The sequence below is a fragment of the Marmota flaviventris genome, chromosome 14 (assembly GCF_047511675.1).
Source record: "Marmota flaviventris isolate mMarFla1 chromosome 14, mMarFla1.hap1, whole genome shotgun sequence".
NCBI lineage: Eukaryota > Metazoa > Chordata > Mammalia > Rodentia > Sciuridae > Marmota > Marmota flaviventris.
Window position 1 is genome coordinate 52,371,888 of NC_092511.1, and position 22,794 is coordinate 52,394,681.

The 22,794-nt window shown below is 35.1% G+C and overlaps 1 protein-coding gene across 2 annotated transcripts in view; it reads right to left on the bottom strand.

Annotated features, from left to right (window-relative positions):
* Positions 1–5,737: 5,737 nt before the first annotated feature.
* Peli1 (pellino E3 ubiquitin protein ligase 1) overlaps positions 5,738–22,794 on the bottom strand; it is a 56,093-nt gene continuing 39,036 nt past the window's right edge. The window contains exons 2-7 of one of the 2 annotated variants that reach the window (XM_027934488.2): positions 19,208–19,347; positions 16,282–16,411; positions 12,776–12,877; positions 8,928–9,125; positions 8,644–8,832; positions 5,738–8,150 (exon numbers count right to left, since the gene is read on the bottom strand). In XM_027934488.2, coding sequence (XP_027790289.1) covers positions 7,584–8,150; positions 8,644–8,832; positions 8,928–9,125; positions 12,776–12,877; positions 16,282–16,411; positions 19,208–19,278 — 1,257 coding nt within the window. In that variant the 5' untranslated portion in view covers positions 19,279–19,347 and the 3' untranslated portion in view covers positions 5,738–7,583. Of the gene's footprint in view, positions 8,151–8,643; positions 8,833–8,927; positions 9,126–12,775; positions 12,878–16,281; positions 16,412–19,207; positions 19,348–22,794 lie in introns of those variants that run through there. The other variant, XM_071601642.1, reaches the window with a different exon arrangement.

Consider the following 22,794-nt stretch of genomic DNA (forward strand, 5'->3'; position numbering starts at 1 on the left):
GTCTCCAGTTTATTTACAATGAATAACTGCCCATTGTTACCTACTCTGATAAAGGAACATCTAAGGACTGGTCTCTCTGGCCAGACTGGATTAAGACTTGGATTTGTGCCTTGCCTGAAGAATTCCGCTTAGTTGTGAAATCCCACCCAGACAACATTTTCAATGGCCCTTTTGTATAAAGAGAAATTAAAACACTTTGGTAAATAAGTATGGCCATATTTGAAGTCAGCAGCAATAATGAAACCAATAAAAACACCTTCAAACTCTTGATTGTTAACTCTCACACTTAAAAAAAAAAATCCTAGAACATATACCAAAGCACTAAAATGCTCTTTTAAAGCTTCTCTGCAATAGGCCACATCTCAAGAGTAGTATCTTTTGACTTTCATTTCATCACATACAAGTATCACTTCACAGTTAAATTACCTCTGCAATAAGAAACCAACTTTGCATAGTGTATTTGACTTAGGAATTCCTGCCATGGTTGAGTTCTTTTGAGTAAAATTAATGAAAAACAATCAATATGCAGTATAACTAATATAGAAATGACACTAACAAACTTGCTAGAATTTACATACTCAGGTGAACAGGTTTTTTTCCCCCCCTTCAAGCTAGTCATTTTTTCCCCCTCCAACACTGGGGATTGAACCTGGGGCATTCTACCCCTGAACTACATCTCCAGTCCTTTTTAAAAATTTGAGATGGGGTCTTGCTAAATTACCCAGCCAGGATTGCTTTAAGCTTGAGATCCTCCTGCTTCAGCTTCCCATGAGTCCTGGGATTACAGGTGTGCCCAGCCAAATTAGTCATTTTGAGAAGCAATACTAATTCTAGTTGGGAGCAATCCGGTGTGTTTGTGTGTAGGGGTGGGGGGAAGATATTCTTGGACCTCTCTTTCAGAAGCTACCTGTCCTTCCCTCCTCAATCCCTGTACAAACTTGACTTTGGAGGTTATTACTTTAGGGATTCTAAGATCTTACCAACACCCACAGCTGCTACCCCTTCTCAGCTGCCACTTGAGCCTATTCTTGCTCTAGGAGCTTCTAACTATAGACACCTAACAACCTACCACACTCTCTCATTCTCTTTTCTCTGTGCACCTGATCCAATCCAACTCCTGTCTCTCCACTTAAGGATTTGCCCTTCATGGTTCAAAATCTACTCAACTTTATGGGTACTTGGTATTCAGATTATTCTTATTCTTATTGTGAACTGAGATTTTTATTGTTGTTGTTGCTTGACAGTATAATAACTATTATATCATTTTCATTTCTATTTCAAATAATTTTCTAAAAGGAATTTAATGAAGCCAAGTACAATTGAAAACTACCTGAATGCCTTGCATTCCTAAGAGAGGTGTGGTATGCAAAATAACTTTCATTTCACTGTAAGTAGAAAAATAAAGAGTCTTGTCAATGAATGAGTGGATGATTTGAAATGATTCATGTAGAGTACCAAAGAGCTGCAAGGGAAACTCCCAGAGATTTTGTTTTGTGTTTTCGTTGAGACAGGGCCTTCCTATGTTGCCCAGAATGGCCTGGACTCAAGTGATTCTCCTGCCTCAGCCTCCTGCGTAGCTGGGATTACTGGCATGAGCAACTGTGCCCAGCACAACTCTTTCACATTTGTCTTTCATTTCCAAACTAGGCAACCTTTTCAATGAAATCTGAAGCAGCCCATCCCTTAGACTTGGAAATCATTGTTCACATGACAACAAGTTATTTTCACTCTGCAGACACTTGTAATTTAAAAATAAAAGCTATTAAATGCAAATAAAAGCTATTAAATGTCTGCTTAAATAATCAAAACATAGGAATATTCCTGAGGCTGGATGACTCAAATTTATGATAATCAGGGTAGACGGGGGATTGAGGTTCTACTACCAGATCTGTCAAATCAATGATCACTTCACCTGACTAGGACTTGGTTTCCTCACCCATAGCCTGAGTTCCAAGATCACAGCTAGTTTATATTCTATTTAAGATAAATAGTTATACAGTAAAAAGATATAATACTTTAGGGCTGCAATTGTAGCTCAGTGGTAAAGTGCTTACCTACCGTGTGTGAAGCACTGGGTTCAATCCTCAGCATCACATAAATAAAGGCATAAAAAATACAATAACATTAAAAACATGCTAATACTTCAGGAATATCTACAGTAATCTTAATTTTCCCTTTTAATATTAGCTGCCTTCTGTGTTTTTCTTATTAATCATAGGGTCTCAAAATGAAATGTCTGGATGACATACTTTTGGGCTATAATTGATATTTCTTCACTTCTCCATGAGAATCCTTTACAAGTTTGCCCTGTCAAACTTCCAGTCAGTGTCACTTTTTGTAGTCTCCTCCTTTTCCTGCTTTTGTCTCTTGTCCAGCCAAGGTAAATGCATTTTCTGATCACATAAACAGCTTCTATAACCTTCTTTCCTTTTCACTATTTTTGCTAACCCTCCTAACTCAAGAGTGTTTCAGTAGTTTAGAAGTTCTCAGTTTTCTCTGACTATACAAGAAATAGTTTTTAAGCATTTACTGTGTGGCTCAATAAGTATCATATGACTATGATACATATCAACTTGCAAAAGAATTTCTTCAATGTATTTCATCATTAAAATGGGGAAGCAGCAGAATGTAGTGGCTGTGTACACACAAATGGGGTAAGACTTCCAAAGTTCAAATTCTGAGTCCTTTGGTTAGTTATAAGTCGTGAACCTTGGGCAAGTTACATTGTTGTGGCTGATATCATTATAAAATAGAGATAACAGATCCTACCTCACAGGGCTGAGTTTTAAATAATACCACTAATATTATTAGTATGGTGCAAACAGTGCTTGACACACACACTCAAATGTTAGCTGTGACAAATTTATTTTATACTGTGGCTTAACTTTTGACTTACATAGCTGGGTTTACAATTTACTATCACCCTAAAGAACCTTGCATTCCCATCACATCACTAGTACCATGTTTGGACATGATACTTTATGACAGTTATTAAGAAAACTCTTGATCTTATTTATTTTCTGTTGATAATGATCAGAGAGAGGCATATTACTTCAGGGAAACTGGATATTAAAGTCTGGATTTATAAAATAGGTTCAAGAATTCTGTGTGCTGCTAGGGCGCAGTGGCACATGCCAGTAATCCCAGTGTTTTGGCAGGCTAAGAAAGGAGGATTGTGGGTTCAAAGCCAGCCTCAGGAACAGTGAAGGACTAAGCAACTCAGGGAGACCCTGTCTCTAAATAAAATACAAAATAGAACTGGGGATGTGGCTTGGTGGTTGAGTGCCCCTGAGTTTAATCCCTAGTACCACCCCCTCCAATTGTTTGCCACAAATAGTTCAATGTTTACACAAAAAACAAAAAAATTTCAAGAAAAAAAGAAACACTTTTGCTCTGCCACTGCCTTTTATAAAGGATTTGAAGCAACAAATTATTAAAATCCAGAAAAACTGAGAAATATTTATTTTAAAAGCCAAGAGTCAAGTAAAAAGGTGGATATGGATGAGAATAAAGAAAAACTATCAGAAGACTTTAGCAAAAGGAAGTTACTGACTGCAGCTGAAAACAGAACATATTTCCTTAGAGGGCAGCCAAAGCGAAGACAGAAACATGAGTGCTGTCCCAACTCTCCTACTTCTATGAGAGGAAGTCCACTATTAATCACGAGGAATATGTTTTGTTGGTTTATTTCTAAGCTAGCATGAGATATACTGGGCTAGCAAGATATATATAGAGAACACTCATCATAATGATCTTTAGTATACTGAGAACTTGGATAGCAGTTAAGGAAAGTAAAGGCATTCCAGCTTTGGCAAAAATCTTTTCTAATAAGAGGCTCAATCAAATGTCCGATTACTTCCTGAATCCACTGCCAGAGGACTCTTCCCCTCAAACAACTGTTGGTGCCATCTTTCCAGTTGCTCAGGCTGATTGAGCTAAGCATTTTTTTCCCCTTTATTTTGTATTGGTGCTGAGGATTGAATCCAGGGCCTTGGACTATGTCACTGAGCTACACCCCAAGCCCTGAGCCGTTGTTGATTCCTTCACACATCATACCTGATCTTCCAGCAAATGCCATTGGTTCTACCTGCAAAAACATCTAGAATTTGATCACTTCTCAAACTATTTCCACTGTCACCGCCTTGATCCAAGCCACTGTGTATTTCTCTCCAGAATTACTGCCTATCCCCTTCACTGTTTTAGATCATGTCACTCTCATTCTCATGCCCTAGACCCTCTATGGCTCCCATCTTACTCAGAATAAAAGCTACATTCTCAGGTGGTGCCTCATGATCTAGATCCATCCCAATTCCCTCCACCTTTAACCTGTCATTTTACTTCATCTTTATCTACTACTCTTCCCCTTTTCATACCACTTTAGCCACACTGGCTTCTTTGCTATTATAGAAATATTTCAGAAAAGTTTCCATTCCAGGGCCCTTGAGATGGTTGTTTCTTCTGCCTAAATGCTCTCCTAAGTAGCCCTACCCTTCAGCTTCTTCAAATCTTTAGTCAACTACTACCTTCCCAGTAAGGGAAGGTTCCCTGGACCTCCTACATATTACAAAACACTATCCCTCCCCACCAGTACATAACTTATTTATTTTCCTTTTCTGCTTTTTCTCTTCAGCACAGTTCACTATCATGTTACATTTTTAATTTTTTTCTTGCTCATTTCTATCTTTATCACCTGATTACAAATCCCAAGGTGGAAGGGTTCTTTTTCTTCTGCTTATCACCTAATGTTTAGAACAGAATTTGGTGCATACTAGCTATTCAGTATCCGCTATAAAAATGAGTAGATGAAAATTTGAGGTCAAGGCATTACAGTATACTTATATAAGAGTCAAAGCGGGGGTGTTAAGATCTTAGTTTAGTTAGGTAGAGTTTTGCTGATCTGATTTGCAAAGACAGACTCCTGTTTCTCAATATCTGCCCTTCATGATGTTTTACCTCTAGACTGCAGCATTTTAGATTAGGGAAACTGAACATCTGTATAAACTGATGAACTTTTAAATGCAAAATTGCTTTCATAAAAGTTAAGCCCCAGGGATTCAACCCAGTTGCGTTTAACCACTGAGCCGTATTCTCCAGCCCTTTTTATCTTGAGAGAGGGAGTCAAGAGTATTACTAGATTGCTGAGTTTGACTTTGAACTTGAAGATCCTCCTAACTCAGTCTCCTGAGCCACTGGGATTACAAGTGTGTGCCACCAGGACCGGCTAGGATTATCTTTCTCAAGAATGCATTTAAGAGACCTAAATACAGCCTTTTCTCCTCCTTGGCCAGAATACTGACATTTCTTTAATACAGCTGAATGAATAAATAAAAGTGTTCTATTAGGTACTGGAAAAATGACAGAACTATTACTCGAAATGCTAAACAGCAAACACCTAATGATTTACATTGCTTGAGTATTTAAAGTTTAAAATTGATATAAATGAACCATGTTATTCCCAGATGCTAGGAGGAAATTCAGGCACTTTGGGAAGAAGATGAAACTTTTATAGTTACTGAGGCACTATTTTAAATAGCCCTGTATGCAACCTGTGTAGAACCAACTCTCTAGCAGGACTTGACTTAGAAAAGGTCTTCATTATTAAACCACTATCATGTCCCTCTATTATTAAGAGAAGATTTCCAAAGAGAACCAGAGACTTGTGTTGGGCAGATCTGTCCAGTCTCGACTATGGTTTCCATTCTCCACTATGCAAAAAGGCAAGACACAAATTCAAATATCTATTTTGGAAAGTATTTACTTAGTTTGAATAAATTAATTGCAAATAAAAATTAAGCTACAGTATATAGCCTGAATAGAAAGGACTAGAACAAATACAACACAGGACTTGATTTCCTTGCATTAGTCACAAAGCATGTGACAATCTAGAAAATTCAGAATCATTATGTTTCTTTGAAAAAGGGGTAACAATAGTTACTGATACATCACAACTAATAAACTTATAATACAAGTTTCCTGACATGCATTTCCTGAGTGAACTCAATGATCATTTTTAAAAACAAGGAATTTTGACAGTCAAAGTAAAATAAAATAGTTCATGGCTTCTAAGTGACAAGTTTTGCTTTTTTAACCCCCCTAAAATATAACAGCAATGTAATAGGATAAATTAAAGCTATGCTACCACATATAAAAACCTGCTAGTCAATTAAGTATCATACAACTTTTCAAACTAAAGGAAAACAAATCAAATGACTAAAAAACTATTCTGTCAAAATCTGAAAATGTATTGATTTCTACAAGTGTCAAAAAGGGTTTGATGTAGTGCAACTATCTATACTTTTCTTGTGGCACATTTAGAAAAAAGATTAGGGCAAAGGAGAAGAAACCTTTTCTTACTTATGAAAGCAAAGTACTTACTGAAGTTAAAGAGAATAAACAGACCTTGCAAGTGTATCCCTCAACTCTGCTGTCACTGGTGAGCATCTGCCAACCAAACATTTATTTGAGTCACACTGTGGCAACTCTTATTAGGATTCAAGTCCACAGTTAAGGCTGGTCTGCTAGGTTAAAAGTGGAGGGCACTATCATCATTCTTTAACCCTCTATCTCTAAATTTTCTAATGCCCAGATAAAGCCAAATACAGAATTAACTAAGCATTTCTTTTTCTAAAAGCAAATCAAGTCACTCTCCTTTCTTGTTAATTTATATTTTTCTCATGGGAATGATTTTTTTTTTCTAGAAACACTGAACAGATGAACCACAGTTTATATCCAAAAAATAAACTTGCCAAATGTTGCTGATACTAAAAACAGGTTAATTATCATGGGAGAAAAATAGATAATCTAGATTAAATTGCATATTCAAAGGAGCATATAAAATGTTTCTTAGCATTAAGTTTTTACTGTAGTACTACACTTGAGAGAAACATTAAGGAAAAAAAAATCTTTCCTGATTATCTTCAATGTGGTTAAAAACAAACACTTCTTAGACAATGGTAATTAATGTGAACCTGATTTTATAAAGTATTCTAATTTACCAAATCACATATTTAGATGGGGAATGGGAGAGAGGCTCTCTTGTTCTTCTTCCTAAGTTTGCAAATCCTTGAGATTTGTGCTCACTAAACTACCATTCACACACACGGTGTGACGCCATCATTACCATGCTACACTATCAAGAATGTTCTAAGATATTTTCTAAAATAAAGATAAATAGAAAAAAGTTAATATACATGTTGCTGTATTTTACAATGTTTGCAACAAACTGTAAACTAACATAGTTTGAACCAGCAGTACCCTCAGTTATACAAAACAATTTCTCGACACTGAGGATGGGTGATTCAAAAACACTAAAATGAAGGCATCAAATTAGACTATGTCTTTTTCTCCTCAAAATATATTTTCAAAGATCGTAATTCAGAAGTCTGGAACTTTCAAAAATTCCTTTGCTTGAGTTTCCCCGATTTTGCTCAGAAATTGCTACTATTTTTTATAAATTTTTAAAAAAATTCTTCATCTTAATGCAAATGACCAGAGCAGAGAAACTGTGACGTGAACAACAGGTTGCAAAACCCAAATCACTTAGCTTATAAATTTATAATGTAGTCCTGGAGGACAACTGTCTGTTAGTCTAGAGGTCCTTGGAAAATGAGTCTGATGTAGCCTTGTTCACCAGCCAACTGATGTGCACAAAAGGGACAGGCTGCGTGAAAAGTGTGAGTACCATGAGGAAGCGGGATCTGGGACCAATAGGCTGTTGTCTTCTCTGAACACACATGCCCACAAGGGCTAAATGCATGTGTTGGAGGGCCAGCGTCCACATAAAATCCAGCTTCACATCCAAGCCACAGAGGGACATAGGGACCGACAGATCTACACATAGGACATTCACGATCTTTTCCGTCACGTTCTTCTTTGTTTCCCCAGTTATGATAGCCATGTACATGGCCGCAGTTTAGATATACCCATGGTTGTTTTTCATCTACAACATCTTTCCTCTTCATACTAGGAAATGCTAATGTGTTGAACCCTACAGGGCACTGAGGTCGTGCTGCGTTGATTTCCTGTCTTAAAGCTTCTAAATGCTTCACGGTGGGAGTGTGGGAAAGGCCTTCTGCAGTACGCCACAGCAATGTTGCACCACAGAGGTCAATCAATGAGCCATCTTGTAACTGATTGGTTTCAATTTCCACCTAGAGATTAAAAAATAAAAATAAAAAAGTGCATTCACTACTATGTTTTGGATTTTTACATAAAAGGGAAAGTCATGAAAGATGTAAGTTTGAAAACTAAGGATAAAATACTGAGCAGTAACATCTCTTTATTCTCGAGGACAACTTACGATTAAAACATCTAGCTAAACAAGAAGCCTAATATTTCCAATTAGGTAAAAATGGTCAAAGATATTTAGACCAAAGAAAGGTTACAGTGCTGTTTCATTGAGGAAAGCTTGAGTTTTAAAATCTATTGACATAATATGACAGACAAAATCCTTATATTTTCCTAATTGAAACAACGAGATGTTATCTTCTAGTATAGAATCTGGTAGTGTATTTGACACTCAGACTCAGTTCTCTTTATCAGCGATAGATTTAAGATTTTTTTTTGACTACACATAATGTGTTCAGTCCAACTTATCCTATGTACTGATGGTGGCTAAATAAGAAACTAGAATTCAGTATTTACCATTTTTCCTCTCTGTTGAGCTGATCTGGTTTCACGCAGGCTGAATACATTCCCACACACCGATATTTCTCTCCATATTCCAGGCTTGGAGTCTTCTGTGAACCCATTACGTGGATGCATCACAAGAACACCATTAGTGGTTAAGCCATCCATCTGCCCATCGGATGTCTTCCATTTGGCAGCCTTTTCCTATGGAAATAATAGTAGTGACCTCACATTTATTTTTAATTTGGAAATAGAAGCTGGTATAAAAGAATGCATCATTTAGGAAAAAAGCTTTTTACCCCAAGAAAAATGTTTTTTGATGAATCAAATCCTGCAGCATAAATCCGTGCTGTAAAGGGGGGATTCCGTTCACATATGATTCTACAGGCAAATCTTGATATAGTGCTTTGAACTGACTGTGTATCAGAATTACTTTGACTTCCAGGAACCGTGTCAGTTACAACGAAATCAATAGGACTTTCAGTCGACCGACCAATCTGAGGGAAAAAGAAATATCTATAAACTTATTTGAAGAACACAGTGGAAAAATCTACTCAAGAAAAGTGAAATGTTAAGGTGAAAAAATTAAGACTGAAATTTCTAACTCAAACTTAGCATACTTAACTTTGGGGGCATCTATACCCTTGAAAACGAATCTTTCAGACTCTCTATGGTGTAGTAATCACTTGCAGTACCGAATAAAGTGGGAACTTATGACAGAATTTATAAAACCCTCAGAGTATGAAGAATTCAGGATAACTGATATTTCTAGATGGTTGCAGACTATAACCTTTTTGGGTGGAAATACATCTACCATTTATTATTCTCCCTTGTTTAACAGGATATATTGAATATTTAAGCAAATCCTGTATGATGTATCCAGAACATTACACCATTGACTACCATTTACAGAATGCTGCAATCCAACGATGTCTTCAGGTGCTATAAGATAATTACATTAAAGGCTTGAGTGACCTTGTTTTGAGGTCTTTTGTACACTTTACAGATTTTCCCACTTCCTTTTTTGCTAAGTTATCAGCTATCATTTCTTGATTTAAGTGATATTATTTCCCCCTCTAACCAGCTTTTCTTATTTTGATATGGGTTGAGAAATCAAATAACCAACTTTAAAGAACAGCATTGCAAAAGGTTCTTAGAGCCTAAGGGATTCTCTAAGAAGCACAAAAAAAGGAATTTCAGTGAGACTCTGTGGCATTTACTTTATATTGCATAGATTTTCTTGCTGGTTCTTGCTCATATTTCTGTTTTTTTTTAAAGAGAGAGAGAGAGAATTTTTAATATTTGTTTTTCAGTTTTCGGCGGACACAACATCTTTGTTTGTATGTGGTGCTGAGGATCGAACCCGGGCCGCATGCATGCCAGGCGAGCGCGCTACCGCTTGAGCCACATCCCCAGCCCTTGCTCATATTTCTGAAGAGAAGGTTCCAAGATAAGAATTCTGGATGAGTGGGGTGTTAGAGAATAAGAGAAATTTTCAAAACTACTAAGCAATAAATAAATTAATTCCATTTCTAAAGTTGAAAAGAAGATAACAAATCACTGGAATAGGTTACAAAAGTGACAAGAGTTACAAGGTTTTAAACATTTAGAAATTATCAGTCTGTTAATATTTGTTAAAAAGTAGTATCATTAAATTGAAGAATGTGAATACTGAAAAGACTCTTAAAAGTCATTCTTTGCATAGTTGAGCCTCAAGAGTTCCTCATATCAGCAACAACAAACCCAATCATTAAGAATTATGGTGCACCAGTAAAAAAATGGAAAAAAAGAGTTCCTCATATCAGCATACTTTTAGATAAAACTCTTTAGTGTTTTTTTCCTATCAACAAGTATAGTTTTTACATTTAGTTTGAATAATTTTAGGGAAAAGTTGGTTGGTTAACCAATGTTAGATGTTCCTTTTGCTTATTTTTAAGTTAATGATATCTCAAGAAAATGACCATAGACCTATGAAACTAAAAATATCTCCAAAAATAAAAAGGCTCTTTTAGAGGCAAAAGATGTATGCCAAAGAGTAGACTGGGGATTAATATTTGGATCAAGCAAAAGCATCATTTATTTGTTTGGGAAGAGCCACTGGACTGTTCTAGAAAGTTGACATTTGATCTGGGCCTTGGAGAAGACTGAAGACTTCAAAACAATACTGGTATTGCCAAGTAAGAAGGAAGAAAGCTTACATATTTATAAAGAGAAAAACTACACGAGCAGATGCCAAAATATTTTATGTTAAACTCCAGTAGTTCTTCCTTTAATTGCTACTATTAGCTTTAAAACTACAGATTTCTCATGTCACTCTTTCCCATGACCATGAAAATGGTTCCTTACAGCCTATCCAAACTTTTTATTTATGATAAGTTAGAAACTTACTAAGGATTTCCCTCTCTTTTGTCAATTCAGCCCAATTTCCTATTACTTCTGTATACAAGTATATATTGTAGCAATAAGTAGCTTGTTCATCAATTTCCTGCCACACTGCATAGAATTTTTCTGCCAACTCTTTGGCCAGAATGCCTTTCTCCTGGTTACCGGCAAGGATCCTACTTGACCTGATAAGAAGGACCAAATGAATAGGCACTGCTGTGAAGTCTCTTCTCCATCCTTCTGCCACCCTATCAGAAATCTGTACTTCATTCACATTTAGACAACAATATAGCAACTGGGCAGGAAGCTGAGTTGGAGTTTGAATGTCTGACGGATTGAAATATAAATGTTCTTGTTCAGTTTAGAAAGCAGATAATCTAAAATGTTTATAAAACCAGTTCCTGGAAGACTGCCTAATTTAATAGGATATTTCTGATTTATCTTAGGTTTTCTGATGTAAAAATGTTTGTATTTTCCATGGGAATAATGCCTGTAGAAAGGCCAAAATCAGTTTTATTATTATACCGGGAAAAACTCTCTATGATAAAGGAGAAATTGATTACATATGATAAAGGGATGAGCAAATAAACATAATGTACTTTCTGCAGTTAAAATTCTGTGATCAAGTGTCTAAGAAGCACCTTGATTTAAAAAAAGCTAAACAAGTTCATTTTAATTGTTTGGTGGTGAAATAAAATGTGGAAAATCATCCTAAAGCTTTGTGTTAGGTTTATGCTGGGATCCAAACCTTCATGTCACTAAGGACATTATTTACTTACTTTTGGTAAAAACAAGGAAACAAAAAAATACATTCTAAAATTAACCACAGAGACACTAGTCTAAAAGAAGTGTTGCATCTTATTTAAGGGCTAAAGGGAGAAACCAACCTCAAAGAAATACTTTGCTATTGGTTAAACTTAAATGTGTCTCTGGGACTTTTCATCTTTATTTACTCTTGTACAATTAAAAAAAAAGGGGAAAAATAACTGGGACAATAATAATAATAGCAAAATTTATCATGAAACATTTATGTCCTACTGAAGTTTCTTTAGCAAACCCAGTATTAAGGGAGAGGATATTAAGACTTCTGTTTACATCTTTGGATTTAGCAGTTCTGTAAACTATCAGTTTATAAAAATATCAGCACTGGATTGGTACAAAAATGAAGGTGCACCAGTAATAACAAGTTTGACATCACATATTTGATATGAATAGTGAGAAATTGCCTGTACTTTTGGTTGCCTAGGGAGGAAGGTGGGAGGTAGTGGGGGAAAAAAAAAGGGCATAAATGCATGCAGAGTATTTTTGAGTTTCTTTTTTTAGATATTAATAGCTAACATTTACTAAGAGTTTACTAAGTAGCTAGCAGAGCTCTGAGCACTTTACATGCACAACTCATTTAAGCCTGCCATGAGGAGGATTCTATTACCTGCACTTTACAAAGGATGACACGGAGGGCTAAGTAATGTTTATCAGGGATTCTGATTATTGAGGCCATCTCTTAACCATGGCATAATGACTTTTATAAGGCTCAGAAATCAATACATATTTTAATGAGCTACATTATTAAAAATTATAATTCTTAATTTGACTGCAGCAGAAGTTACTGACAATATATTTTTTCCTTTGGTGCTGGGGATTGAACCTAGGGCCTTATGCATGCTAAGTGCACATTCTATCACTAAGCCATATGTATCTCAACCTCCAACAATAGATTTTTAACTATTATTTTTTTTTTAAGAAAAAAAATTTCATGTTATAATACCTGAAACATATCAGTGTTGCTATCATGAGTATATTCAACCACCACTGTCTGGGCCCGAGATAGAGTGTATGATATGCTATGCTGGTCCTTGTTGCTTATTGCCTGTGAATAAAAAAGTTAATAACAAATATTAGATAAAGCAAATCAGAAAATCAATCAAGTTAATTGAAAAATCTTTCCAATAAAATAAAGGTAAAACTATTTTTCACATATATGATACACTTATGTATCTCCCCCCTGAAATTTAAGGTCCAGGTTAATAACTCTTGCATAATCTCAGCTATGACAATAGTTTCCTTAGATTGAGAGGGTATAGAAGAATATTTTCAAATAGTTACAGAGTAAAACCACATATTTTAAAAACAAAAACTCTAAGATCTATCTCCCTTGTAAAGTATTTTAAATTATAAAGTAATAAAAACCAAATGCCATATAGAAGCTAAAATTGATTCTCAGTACAGGAGAAGAAAATAATTTTTATAAGAAGAAACTTATTTTTAAAGTCCTTTAAAGAGTTGTACAGTTAACCAATCAGCAGGGTTAGCTGGTTTTCTAATCATTTGATGACTTATACAGATGATAAATGTTTGCCATATATTATATATATTGGGCTAGATATAGAAAAATTTGTAGAATGATTAAATATTAGCAAAGGCAATAGATATTAAAGCTTATGACTGTACTTCTGACTTATCCCAAACTAAAACATTGCTAAAAAGAACTCTTCAGTTTTGTTTTCAGGCCCTTTTTATGTATATGAGCTAAAGATAATATCAGAGGGGGAAAAACCTAGTCATTGCATAAAGGAAGTGGAAACAGGTTGAGTAAAAGGAAAATAAGATACAAAGACACAAGAGAATGATTACACACAGCAAAGGAGCTAAATGAAAACTGATTTTTAAAAAAATATTTTGTTATATATGGACACATAACTTTATTTTATTCATTTATTTATTTTTTTGTGGTGCTGAGGATCAAACCCAGAACCTCACATGTGTTAGGCAAGCATTTTACCACTGAGCTACAACCTTAGCCTGAAAAATGTTTCTTAATTAGAAGTTTGGCATTATAAAATTTTAGCTGGTTTCAATTTTTAGCTAATCTGTATCAGATTAAGCTTTAAAATAATAATTTTAGATTAAGATAATTAATTTTCAATACTGAAGGAGAATAAATATCTGAGTTCTATCTACCCAGCTTTATTAGTCTAACAATGCTTTTGTTTCTGATATATTTTTTAAAAAAATTAACTCTACAGATATAACTGAGCCTGCCCATATGTCCCTCCCTATTCTTCCCTTCTCTTCAGAGGTATACAACCTCAAGAATGCAGTGTATATCACTTACATGCAGGTTGTTAATATATTTTTTACTACACATTTATGTTTCATGAAAATTGTATCATTTTTTTCACATGCTTTACAATCTATACTTAAATCCAGCATTAAGCAACTGACTTTTCAAATGATTGCTCAGTATTTAAAAATGCTGTCTTTTGTGTGCTTTGAGACTAAAATCTTTAGGTTTTTTTTTTAACTACTGAACCTACTCTTAGATTAGGGATAAGAACTATGTCAAGTTTGAGTCTCATGGGGCTGGAAGGCAAGGTTTTAACCACTCATTCCAGACGACTGCCAGACTAAATAATTTAAGTTTTCTTCATGACCTCACTAATATATTCCTTTAAAATTTAAAAAGAAAAATTTGTTTGATTCCCTGTAAAGATAAAAAGGAGTCAACAAAAACATGAGGGGCATGCTGGGTACAGTGGTGCAGCACTTTAAGCCCAGTAGCTCTGGAGGCTGACAGGCAGATCTGAAGTTGGAGGCCAGCCTGAGCTACTTAGCAAGTGTCTGTCTCAAAACTTAAAAAAAGGTTGGGGATGTAGCTCAGTGGAAGAACACCCTTGGGTTTAGTCCCTAGTACCACAACAAACAAACAAAAACTTAAGTGGCATTACAGAGTTAAAAAACCAATATTTCAGAGTTTGGAGTTACAAGAATTTTCCCTCAGAGTGGTTCTCAATCAGAGGTGGTACTAGCTAAGAAGCATCTGAAAATGTGTATTTTTTGGCTGTCACAATGATTTGAGGACTCAAATAATACTTGATGGGTGGGGGATCAAGAATATTAAATGTCCTATAATATGTGGATGGTCCTGTACAATGAAGAACTGGTACACCCCAAATGCCAGGAGCTTACTAGAAATATCACAAAAAGCTCCTCAGATTGGGATCCACAAGCCATTCACGTATACCACTGCTCAGCACAGACCTTTTCTGCAAAGGAGCAAAAATCATCACTTAAAGACACTCTCCCTTTTCTACACTCATTGGCTCTTGAATAGTATAAAGAAGGCCTAGAGCAAAGGCTTGAGGATTGTGTTTTGCACTCCAAACTGGATAGGCTTTTTATTTAAAGATATAGGTACTTTCTGAAGTCACTCCAAACTGGATAGGCTTCTTATTTAAAGATACAGGTACTTTCTGAAGTTACTCCAAACTGGATAGGCTTCTTATTTAAAGATATAGGTACTTTCTGAAGTCAAACAAATCTGTAATTTTTCTTATTTGTTTATCACAGTATCAACTGGAAATAGAGGAATTCACAAGGAAATGTAAAGATAAATCTCTACTTGTCTATTATTCTAGGAAAAGCACAAGTGTCCTGAAATGGTGGTCTAGCTTCTGGAGATTTTGGTATGGAAAGGAAAAAGGGCTAGAAGCATTGATAAGGACAGGAGGGTGAGACATTACAGCTGAATATTTATTTCTATAGCTTTGATTCAAGCTAATAATCACTGAGGTCCTCTATGTACAGGGTACTGTAATAAAACCTATGACAGTCATGAACCAAAAATAAAAATAAGCCAGGTGCAGTGGCACATGTTTATAATGCTAAAGACTCAGGAGGCTAAGGCAGGTGGATTTCAAGTTCAGGGCCAGCCTCAGATACTTAGCAAGGTCCTTAGCAACTTAGTGAGACCCTGTTTCAAAAAATAAAAAGGGCTTGGGATGTGGCTAAGTGGTTAAGTACCCTGAGTTCAGTCCCTGATACCCCAAACAAGACAAAAACAACAAAAACAAAAAATCCACAGAATCTTAGATAATCATTAAGTTTAAACACTACCTTGTCCATCTGATATCTTATTATGCATACTAGACACCGTACTCCTTCCACCAGCCCAGGGGATGTCCCTGAGTAACAGGAATGCCCTCTTTATCAGGGTGGACAGTCACACAATTCTAAACACTACCAGATAAAAAGTCCTGGCCCTACATCCACATCTTTTAATAAGGAAAGGGAATGTTTCCTTGTAATTTCTAGCCACAGAACCTGGTGTGTCATTTTAAAAGAATAAAAAGCCAAATTTCCCTTCTGATAGCAGTTCTTCAATCCAAACAAAATTTATGAAACAGAATGTGAAGGGAATGCTAGAGAATATAAGAAACACACAAAAGTTTTTCAATTTCCCAGTTTACATAGCTTTTATTTTTATTTGTTTACCTTTGCTGCCTGAGGAGTACATGCAATATGCACAGTGCTGGGCTTTACCCCATTTGCCTTAGGTCTTTTAAACAAAGCAAACCTACTTTTCCTCCTTCCTCTATCACCATTTGGGAGAGATCCATTATACCTGTTGTGGAAAAAATAAGAGATTAAGTGAGCTCTTTTAAGAATCACACAATTATAAAACAAATGTTTTACTTTACCTTGTAGAATCAATTCCCAATTAATTATCTATTAGCATATTATAACAATCTCAAATTCTTTTTGGCAACTGCTTATCTCCACACCAGTTGTCTGGGTATGAAACAAAGTAAGAATCTCTTTGGCTATATCCCAAGTCTCAGAGAAATACATTTTGTATTATGCATAGCTTTGTGTTGTCTACATATTTTTGTCCCTCTTTTAGTGAATATAATAAAGAGCTGATTAATGGCCTAACAGATTCCTTATGACTCACTGTATTTTTTTTTATATTTTTAAAATTGTTTTTGCATGTGCTAATACATTTAAAAGTATAACATATTTTGTTTAAAATAGACTCTCCCTTAATTGTGAACCAAATACTTTAAATAGCTGAACTTTCTTTTAAAAAATATTTTTACTTGTAGATGGACACAATATCTTTATTTATTTTTATGTGGTGCTGAGAATCGAACCCAGTGCCTCACACTTGCTAGGCACGTGTTCTACCTCTGAGCCATAACCCCAGCACCTACTTGAACTTTTAAAATAAGAACTATTTAGATTTCTTCATTAAGTTTTGGCTACCTGAATACATACACATACATAGACAAGCTCTGCCAACATGGTGTGTATGTGTAAGATGTCTGCTAGCTAGTAAACATACTTTTTGTTTTTCAGGCCTTATAACCATGTTTTCATAAAAAATATATGCCCGGAAGATAAGCAAGTTAAGTAAGGACTGAAACAACTGGAAACAAGCTTTTAAAAAAATCCAAACAGAAACACTTGGGTGTTCACTCTATGGTAGGTACTTAATATAGTCTGCAAGACTGGCCCTATTTTTGCAGGCTAGGAAATAAACTCAGGAATTATTTTCTGAAGGCCACATGACAATGGCAAAGCCAAAGCTTGAATCTGGGTATGTTTGTTATGCTTTTTTGTCATTCTTCACTGCTTCACTAATGTATAAACAGCTAATATCTTCATTCACTCTTTTCGATTCTGATAAAATCTTTGGTTTGATAATTTCCTATATGTAGTTGGTCAATCTGGGCAGAAATGAGGCAGGGAATAGGGACAGATCTGGAGTTGGAGGAGAAAGTGATTGTAAAATGGCCTGCAATTATGGTTGAAAAGGAAGAATCATGTTTCAAAGTTGAGAAGTAATTTACCCAGTAACTGTCATATACAGAAACCACACTGATTCTTTATAAAAAAATAAATAAACATTTTGTACTGGGAAAAAGTCCTAACTATTTCTTGCTAGCCTTGTTACAGTACAAAGCAGAATCCCTTGGCTAATATGTTAAATTTACTATTCTAGGCTATGGGTTGCCACAAGTTCCACTGTAGGCATCTTATTTACCCTCACTACTGTCCTTAAGTTGCATGGCTCATTCCTCTTCTGTGTTCTATACTCTCTGTCCTCATATTGTGTTCCTGAATTCAAAGATCTTTTCTAAGAGAAATTAACAGCAGGAAATGAACACCTTGTCCAATTTCACTTCTTCTAGAATTGGGAAGAAGCATTATTTGCATTTTAAGACACCAAGTACCAGATACAGAAATGACCACTACTACTAGAAACTACTAGGCTGAGAGGCAGTTTAAAAACCACACATTAAATTTTAACCCTTATTTTTCAAATATTCTCAAATTTCCCACTAAAATACTTAGTTTTTTTTTTTTTTGGTAGTTAAAAGCTGTTTGTCATTAATAGTATTAAAAGCAATGTGACTTGAATTTCTAATATTGAAGTTACCATATTAAGTTTATGATCTTTTAAATTTGGTTTTTGATAGGAAAAATTTTAATGTCTCAAAAGGTCTTAGATCATCTTATCACACTGTCATTTTATAGGGGAGGAAAAACAAAGGTCTAGAACAGTTGACTTGCTCAAGGTCACAAAGTTAACAGTGTTGGAATACGTACTGGAATCTAGATTCCCTGTCAAGATCAACAACTCTACGGATCTCCCCTGTGTCTCTTTCTCATCTGAAACAACATGTTCTTACTTGAACAAGAACTTATACCATTCTGACTCTCAAATTTACAACAGTATCTAGAGCTGCTGTTTAGGCAAAAGAAGAGAAACAGTAGGTGGGAAGGAAATTTTTCCAATTTTTAGTTTCTGGAATCTCTAGAATTAATATTAACACAATATTAACAGATTAATATTATGTCCCCACTTTGACAGTTATGGCAAGTTTATATTTAATAAATTGAAATAATGGAATAATCTATTCTTCAATCCATAGGCTGTTTTTCTGGGAATTATATTACTGAGATTACTATTGAAGCAAACAAGTAAGCTAGGTACCGGCCTTCAGGGTCTTCCTAACTTCTTTCAACAATACAGAGCACAAAGCCTCAACTACCTCTGGGGACAAAACAATAAATAAACACTCATTTACATGAAATGTCCTAAAGCAGGAGAAGAGGAAGGGAATTTTTGGTAAAGATGGCTGAAGTAAAATTTTCAAAAAGATGAGACAGAGGAGGAAAACTGTCTTCTTTGAGGGTACGGGTAAGATAAAGTTTATGAATCATTTAAGCACTTACAAAAATGGCATAAATGTAAGCATTATAAGTTTCTTAATTTGGTAACATTACCCCATAACTTTAAATTTCTCTTTGGAAGCTAGTAAGATATAAATTCTAAAAAAAGTACTTTTAACCTAGAGGCTAAAATTACTATATATTATTCAATTTTATATCTCATCAGATGTAGAACGCTTACCCTAAGACAATAAGTTCACCATATTTTACTGGTGCTTTGGAAGGATGATTTTCTTGATCAGGAGAAAACATGAGCTTGGCTGTCTTTCTCAAATCTTTGTTTACTGGTCAGGAGCCTTGGGACACCTTTTGCATTATCTCCTAGAGGGGAAAAGTTTTCATTAATAATGTGAACAATGAATTTCAGTCTAAATAAAGATATTAATTTCTAGCAGTCTTTTTGAGAACAGTAGTATGGAAGTCATCATCTGATAAAGTATGTGACACTTTCTGCTTACAACATTTGATACAAATGGATCCAAATTTAAATTTGGGCCTTCTATTTACAGAAGATAGAGGTGTACTTTCCTCTATTATTTCTACAAAGTACAACTAAAAACTCTGGACATCATATGTGAAATGCAAGATGACATGAAATGATTGGGGATATAGCTCAGTGGTGGAGTACTTGCCTAGCATGAGTAAGGCCCTGGGCTTGATTCCCCATTAAGGAAGAAAGAGAAAGAGAGAAAAAGGAGGAAAGGAGAAGAAGAAAGGGAGGAAGAAGAAAGGAAAAGAAAAGAAACATGAAAAATGGAAAGAGGCAGAACAGGTAGAAACCCGAGCATCCAAGAATCAACCTGAGAGTCAGTTCTCTCAGTTTTCTTTTTTTACTAATACATTCCAGACATGGAGCTACAGAAGCCAGAATCCGGATATGTCAACTAATACATATCAGAGGAGGAAAAGGCACAACAAAAGCTTGCTTTCTAGTTAAAGGAACAAGAAAGGGGCAACCTACCAAAACAAAACTTTGGACAATAATAATTGTTCTACTACAATCAAAGCCTACAGAAAATATTACATACTCCTCCCACTACACCACCAAGAGTTGAATGGGGAGACCTGACTTCCATTTTGGGTACCATAAGGAGGAGGTCCAATGCCCCACAGAGGTAGCATTAGAGTAGGTCAAGTAGAAAGACAGGCCTTTCACTCCAATGGCCAGGTACATCTTACACTTACCTCAGCATTATCAGTAGGGACTACATAGGGAACTTGGATTTCCACTATGACCCAGTAATAACAAGGACCGTCCTCATGTGTCAATGGAGGTAGAGCAGAGAAGTTGAACTTTCATATAAACCTGGCAGTAATATTAGATAAAACACCCCTATTAATCTGTCAAAGCAGTGTCAGGAAAAGCCAGGGAAACAGAAGGTTTAGATGATATCCAGAGCCTTAGAATATAATATGAAAAATGCCCCAAGTTTTAAAAGAAAATTACTCATCATATCAAGACTGTAAAGATGTAAAACAATGCAAAAGATAACCAGTAGATGCCCAAACTGAGATGATAGAAATGGAAGAATTATCTGACAGAGTTAAAAGCAATCATGATAAAAATATTTCAGTAGTTACAAAACACATTTGGGGCAAGTGGGGCAGGGAAGGAAGTTTCAGCAAAGAAAGAAGATACAAAGAAGCAACTGGAAATGTTGGAACTAGAAAATATATTAACCAAAATAAAAGAGAATAATAGAAATTACTCAATCTGAACAAGACAGAAAATGGTGTGTGGGGGGGCATGGGCAGAGCCTTATGGATTTATGAGACTACAGCAAAAGATCTAACACTTTGTCACTGGAATTTCAAGAAGAGAGAAGAGCAGAGCTGAAACAGTACTTTCAGAAATAATGACTGAAAATTTAAAGTTGTAAAGAAAAATAAAACTACAGCTCTGAACAAACCACTCACAGGATAAACCTAAAGACATGCAAGCCAAGATGTATCACAATTAAACTTCTGAAAACCAGAGGCAAAGAAAATATCTTCAAGGCATTAAAAAAAAGCAACATCTTATCTGGAAAAAAACAATTAGAAAGACAGCAGACTTCTTATAGGAAACCATAGAAGCCAGAACACTGGTTTAATAATTTTTTCCTGTGCTGAAAGGAATGAACTGTCGACAGAGAATTCTATAGTCAACAAAAAATAGAGAAGGATTATTAAAACATTCTCAGATGGGGAAATTAAAAGAATTTGCCAGCAATAGACCATAAAAGAATGGTTAGAGGAAATCTTCAAAATAGAAAGAAACAGATAGAAGGAAAGATCTTTGGAATATCAGGGAAAAAACAAACAAACAAACAAAGAAAATGGTAGCAAAAATACCAGTAAATAATAAGCTTTCCTTTCAAGGTAGAAACAACACTTGGTTGAAAATGTAAAGGTAGGTAATATTAAAGACAATACTGTACTCCTAAGCGTTAAACCTGTTTAAATGAAGACTTATGTACACATAAAAAATCCGTAGACAAATAATTATAGCAGCTTTATCTGTAATAGCCTTATAACAGAAACAATCCAGATGTTCTAACTAAATGAATAATTGAATTAGTATATACACATCATGGAATACTACTCAGCAGCAAAAAGGAACAAACTGTTAATAAATACAACATGGATGAATCTCATTACTTATTTATGTTAAGTAAAAGATGCTAACTCCAAAGATTATATGAACAATTACTTTTATATAACATTCATGAAATGAGTAGAAAGGACAATGGTTCTGGGTTACAAAAGACCAACAGATGGGCCACAGTGGTGATAGAGATAAAAACAAAAACAAAAAACATTTCTATCAATGTCAATATCCTGGCTGTGGCTGGGGATGTAGCTCAGTGGTAAAGTGCTTGCCTAGCACGTGCAAGAAGTGAAGACACTGAGTTTGATTCTCAGCACTGCCAAAAAACAAACAAAACAAAACAAAACAAAACCCCAAAACCTAAGAAGAATATCCTGGCTGTGATATTCTGCTATATATATATTCTTACAGAACTATAGTTCTGCAAGACATAACCACTGAGATAAGCTGGGTAAAGATACACAATCTCTATTCTTTCTTACAATTGCATATGAATTTACAATTATCTCAAAATAAAAAGTTTAATTAAAAAATATAAATTTAACCTAAGTATGAAAAACAAAAGAGAAACACTTCTGATAAATAAAAACATCCCTATATAAACAAATCCTCGAATACTATCATGTCTAGTTCATTAACAGATTAATGGGACCATGAGTTTCTTTATCTGTTTCTCTCTCTGGTTTTCCTGATGAACACTGTTACAAAGGTTTCACAATAAAACTCTTATTACTACCTAGCCCATAAATGTCTCCTGTTTTTATACTTCCACCAATATGATTTACAGGAAACTCATGAATAAAAAAAAATGTCTTTTTCTACAGTACACTGAAATATAGTCTACAATAGTGGCACTTCTGGAGAGAAGGCAAGAACAGAATATTTAGTTCAATGAGATCACATCAAATCAGAGAAAGCTTAGCTATTCTGACACCTTTAATCCTTTGAAAGCAATACAACACTATTAGACCAGCAATCCGACAAATATGCTAACTTTATTGGAAGTTCAAAAATACTGATTTATTTTAAAGAAATGAAGCATACTTAAAACTATTTTAAGGAAAACATTTCCTCTGTTCAAATGAACTAAAACAACAACAACAACACAACCAAAAAACCAAAAACCTCTCATCTTCCAAAATAAATTCATTCTTGTTGTCTTGTTGATCAAGATTTTA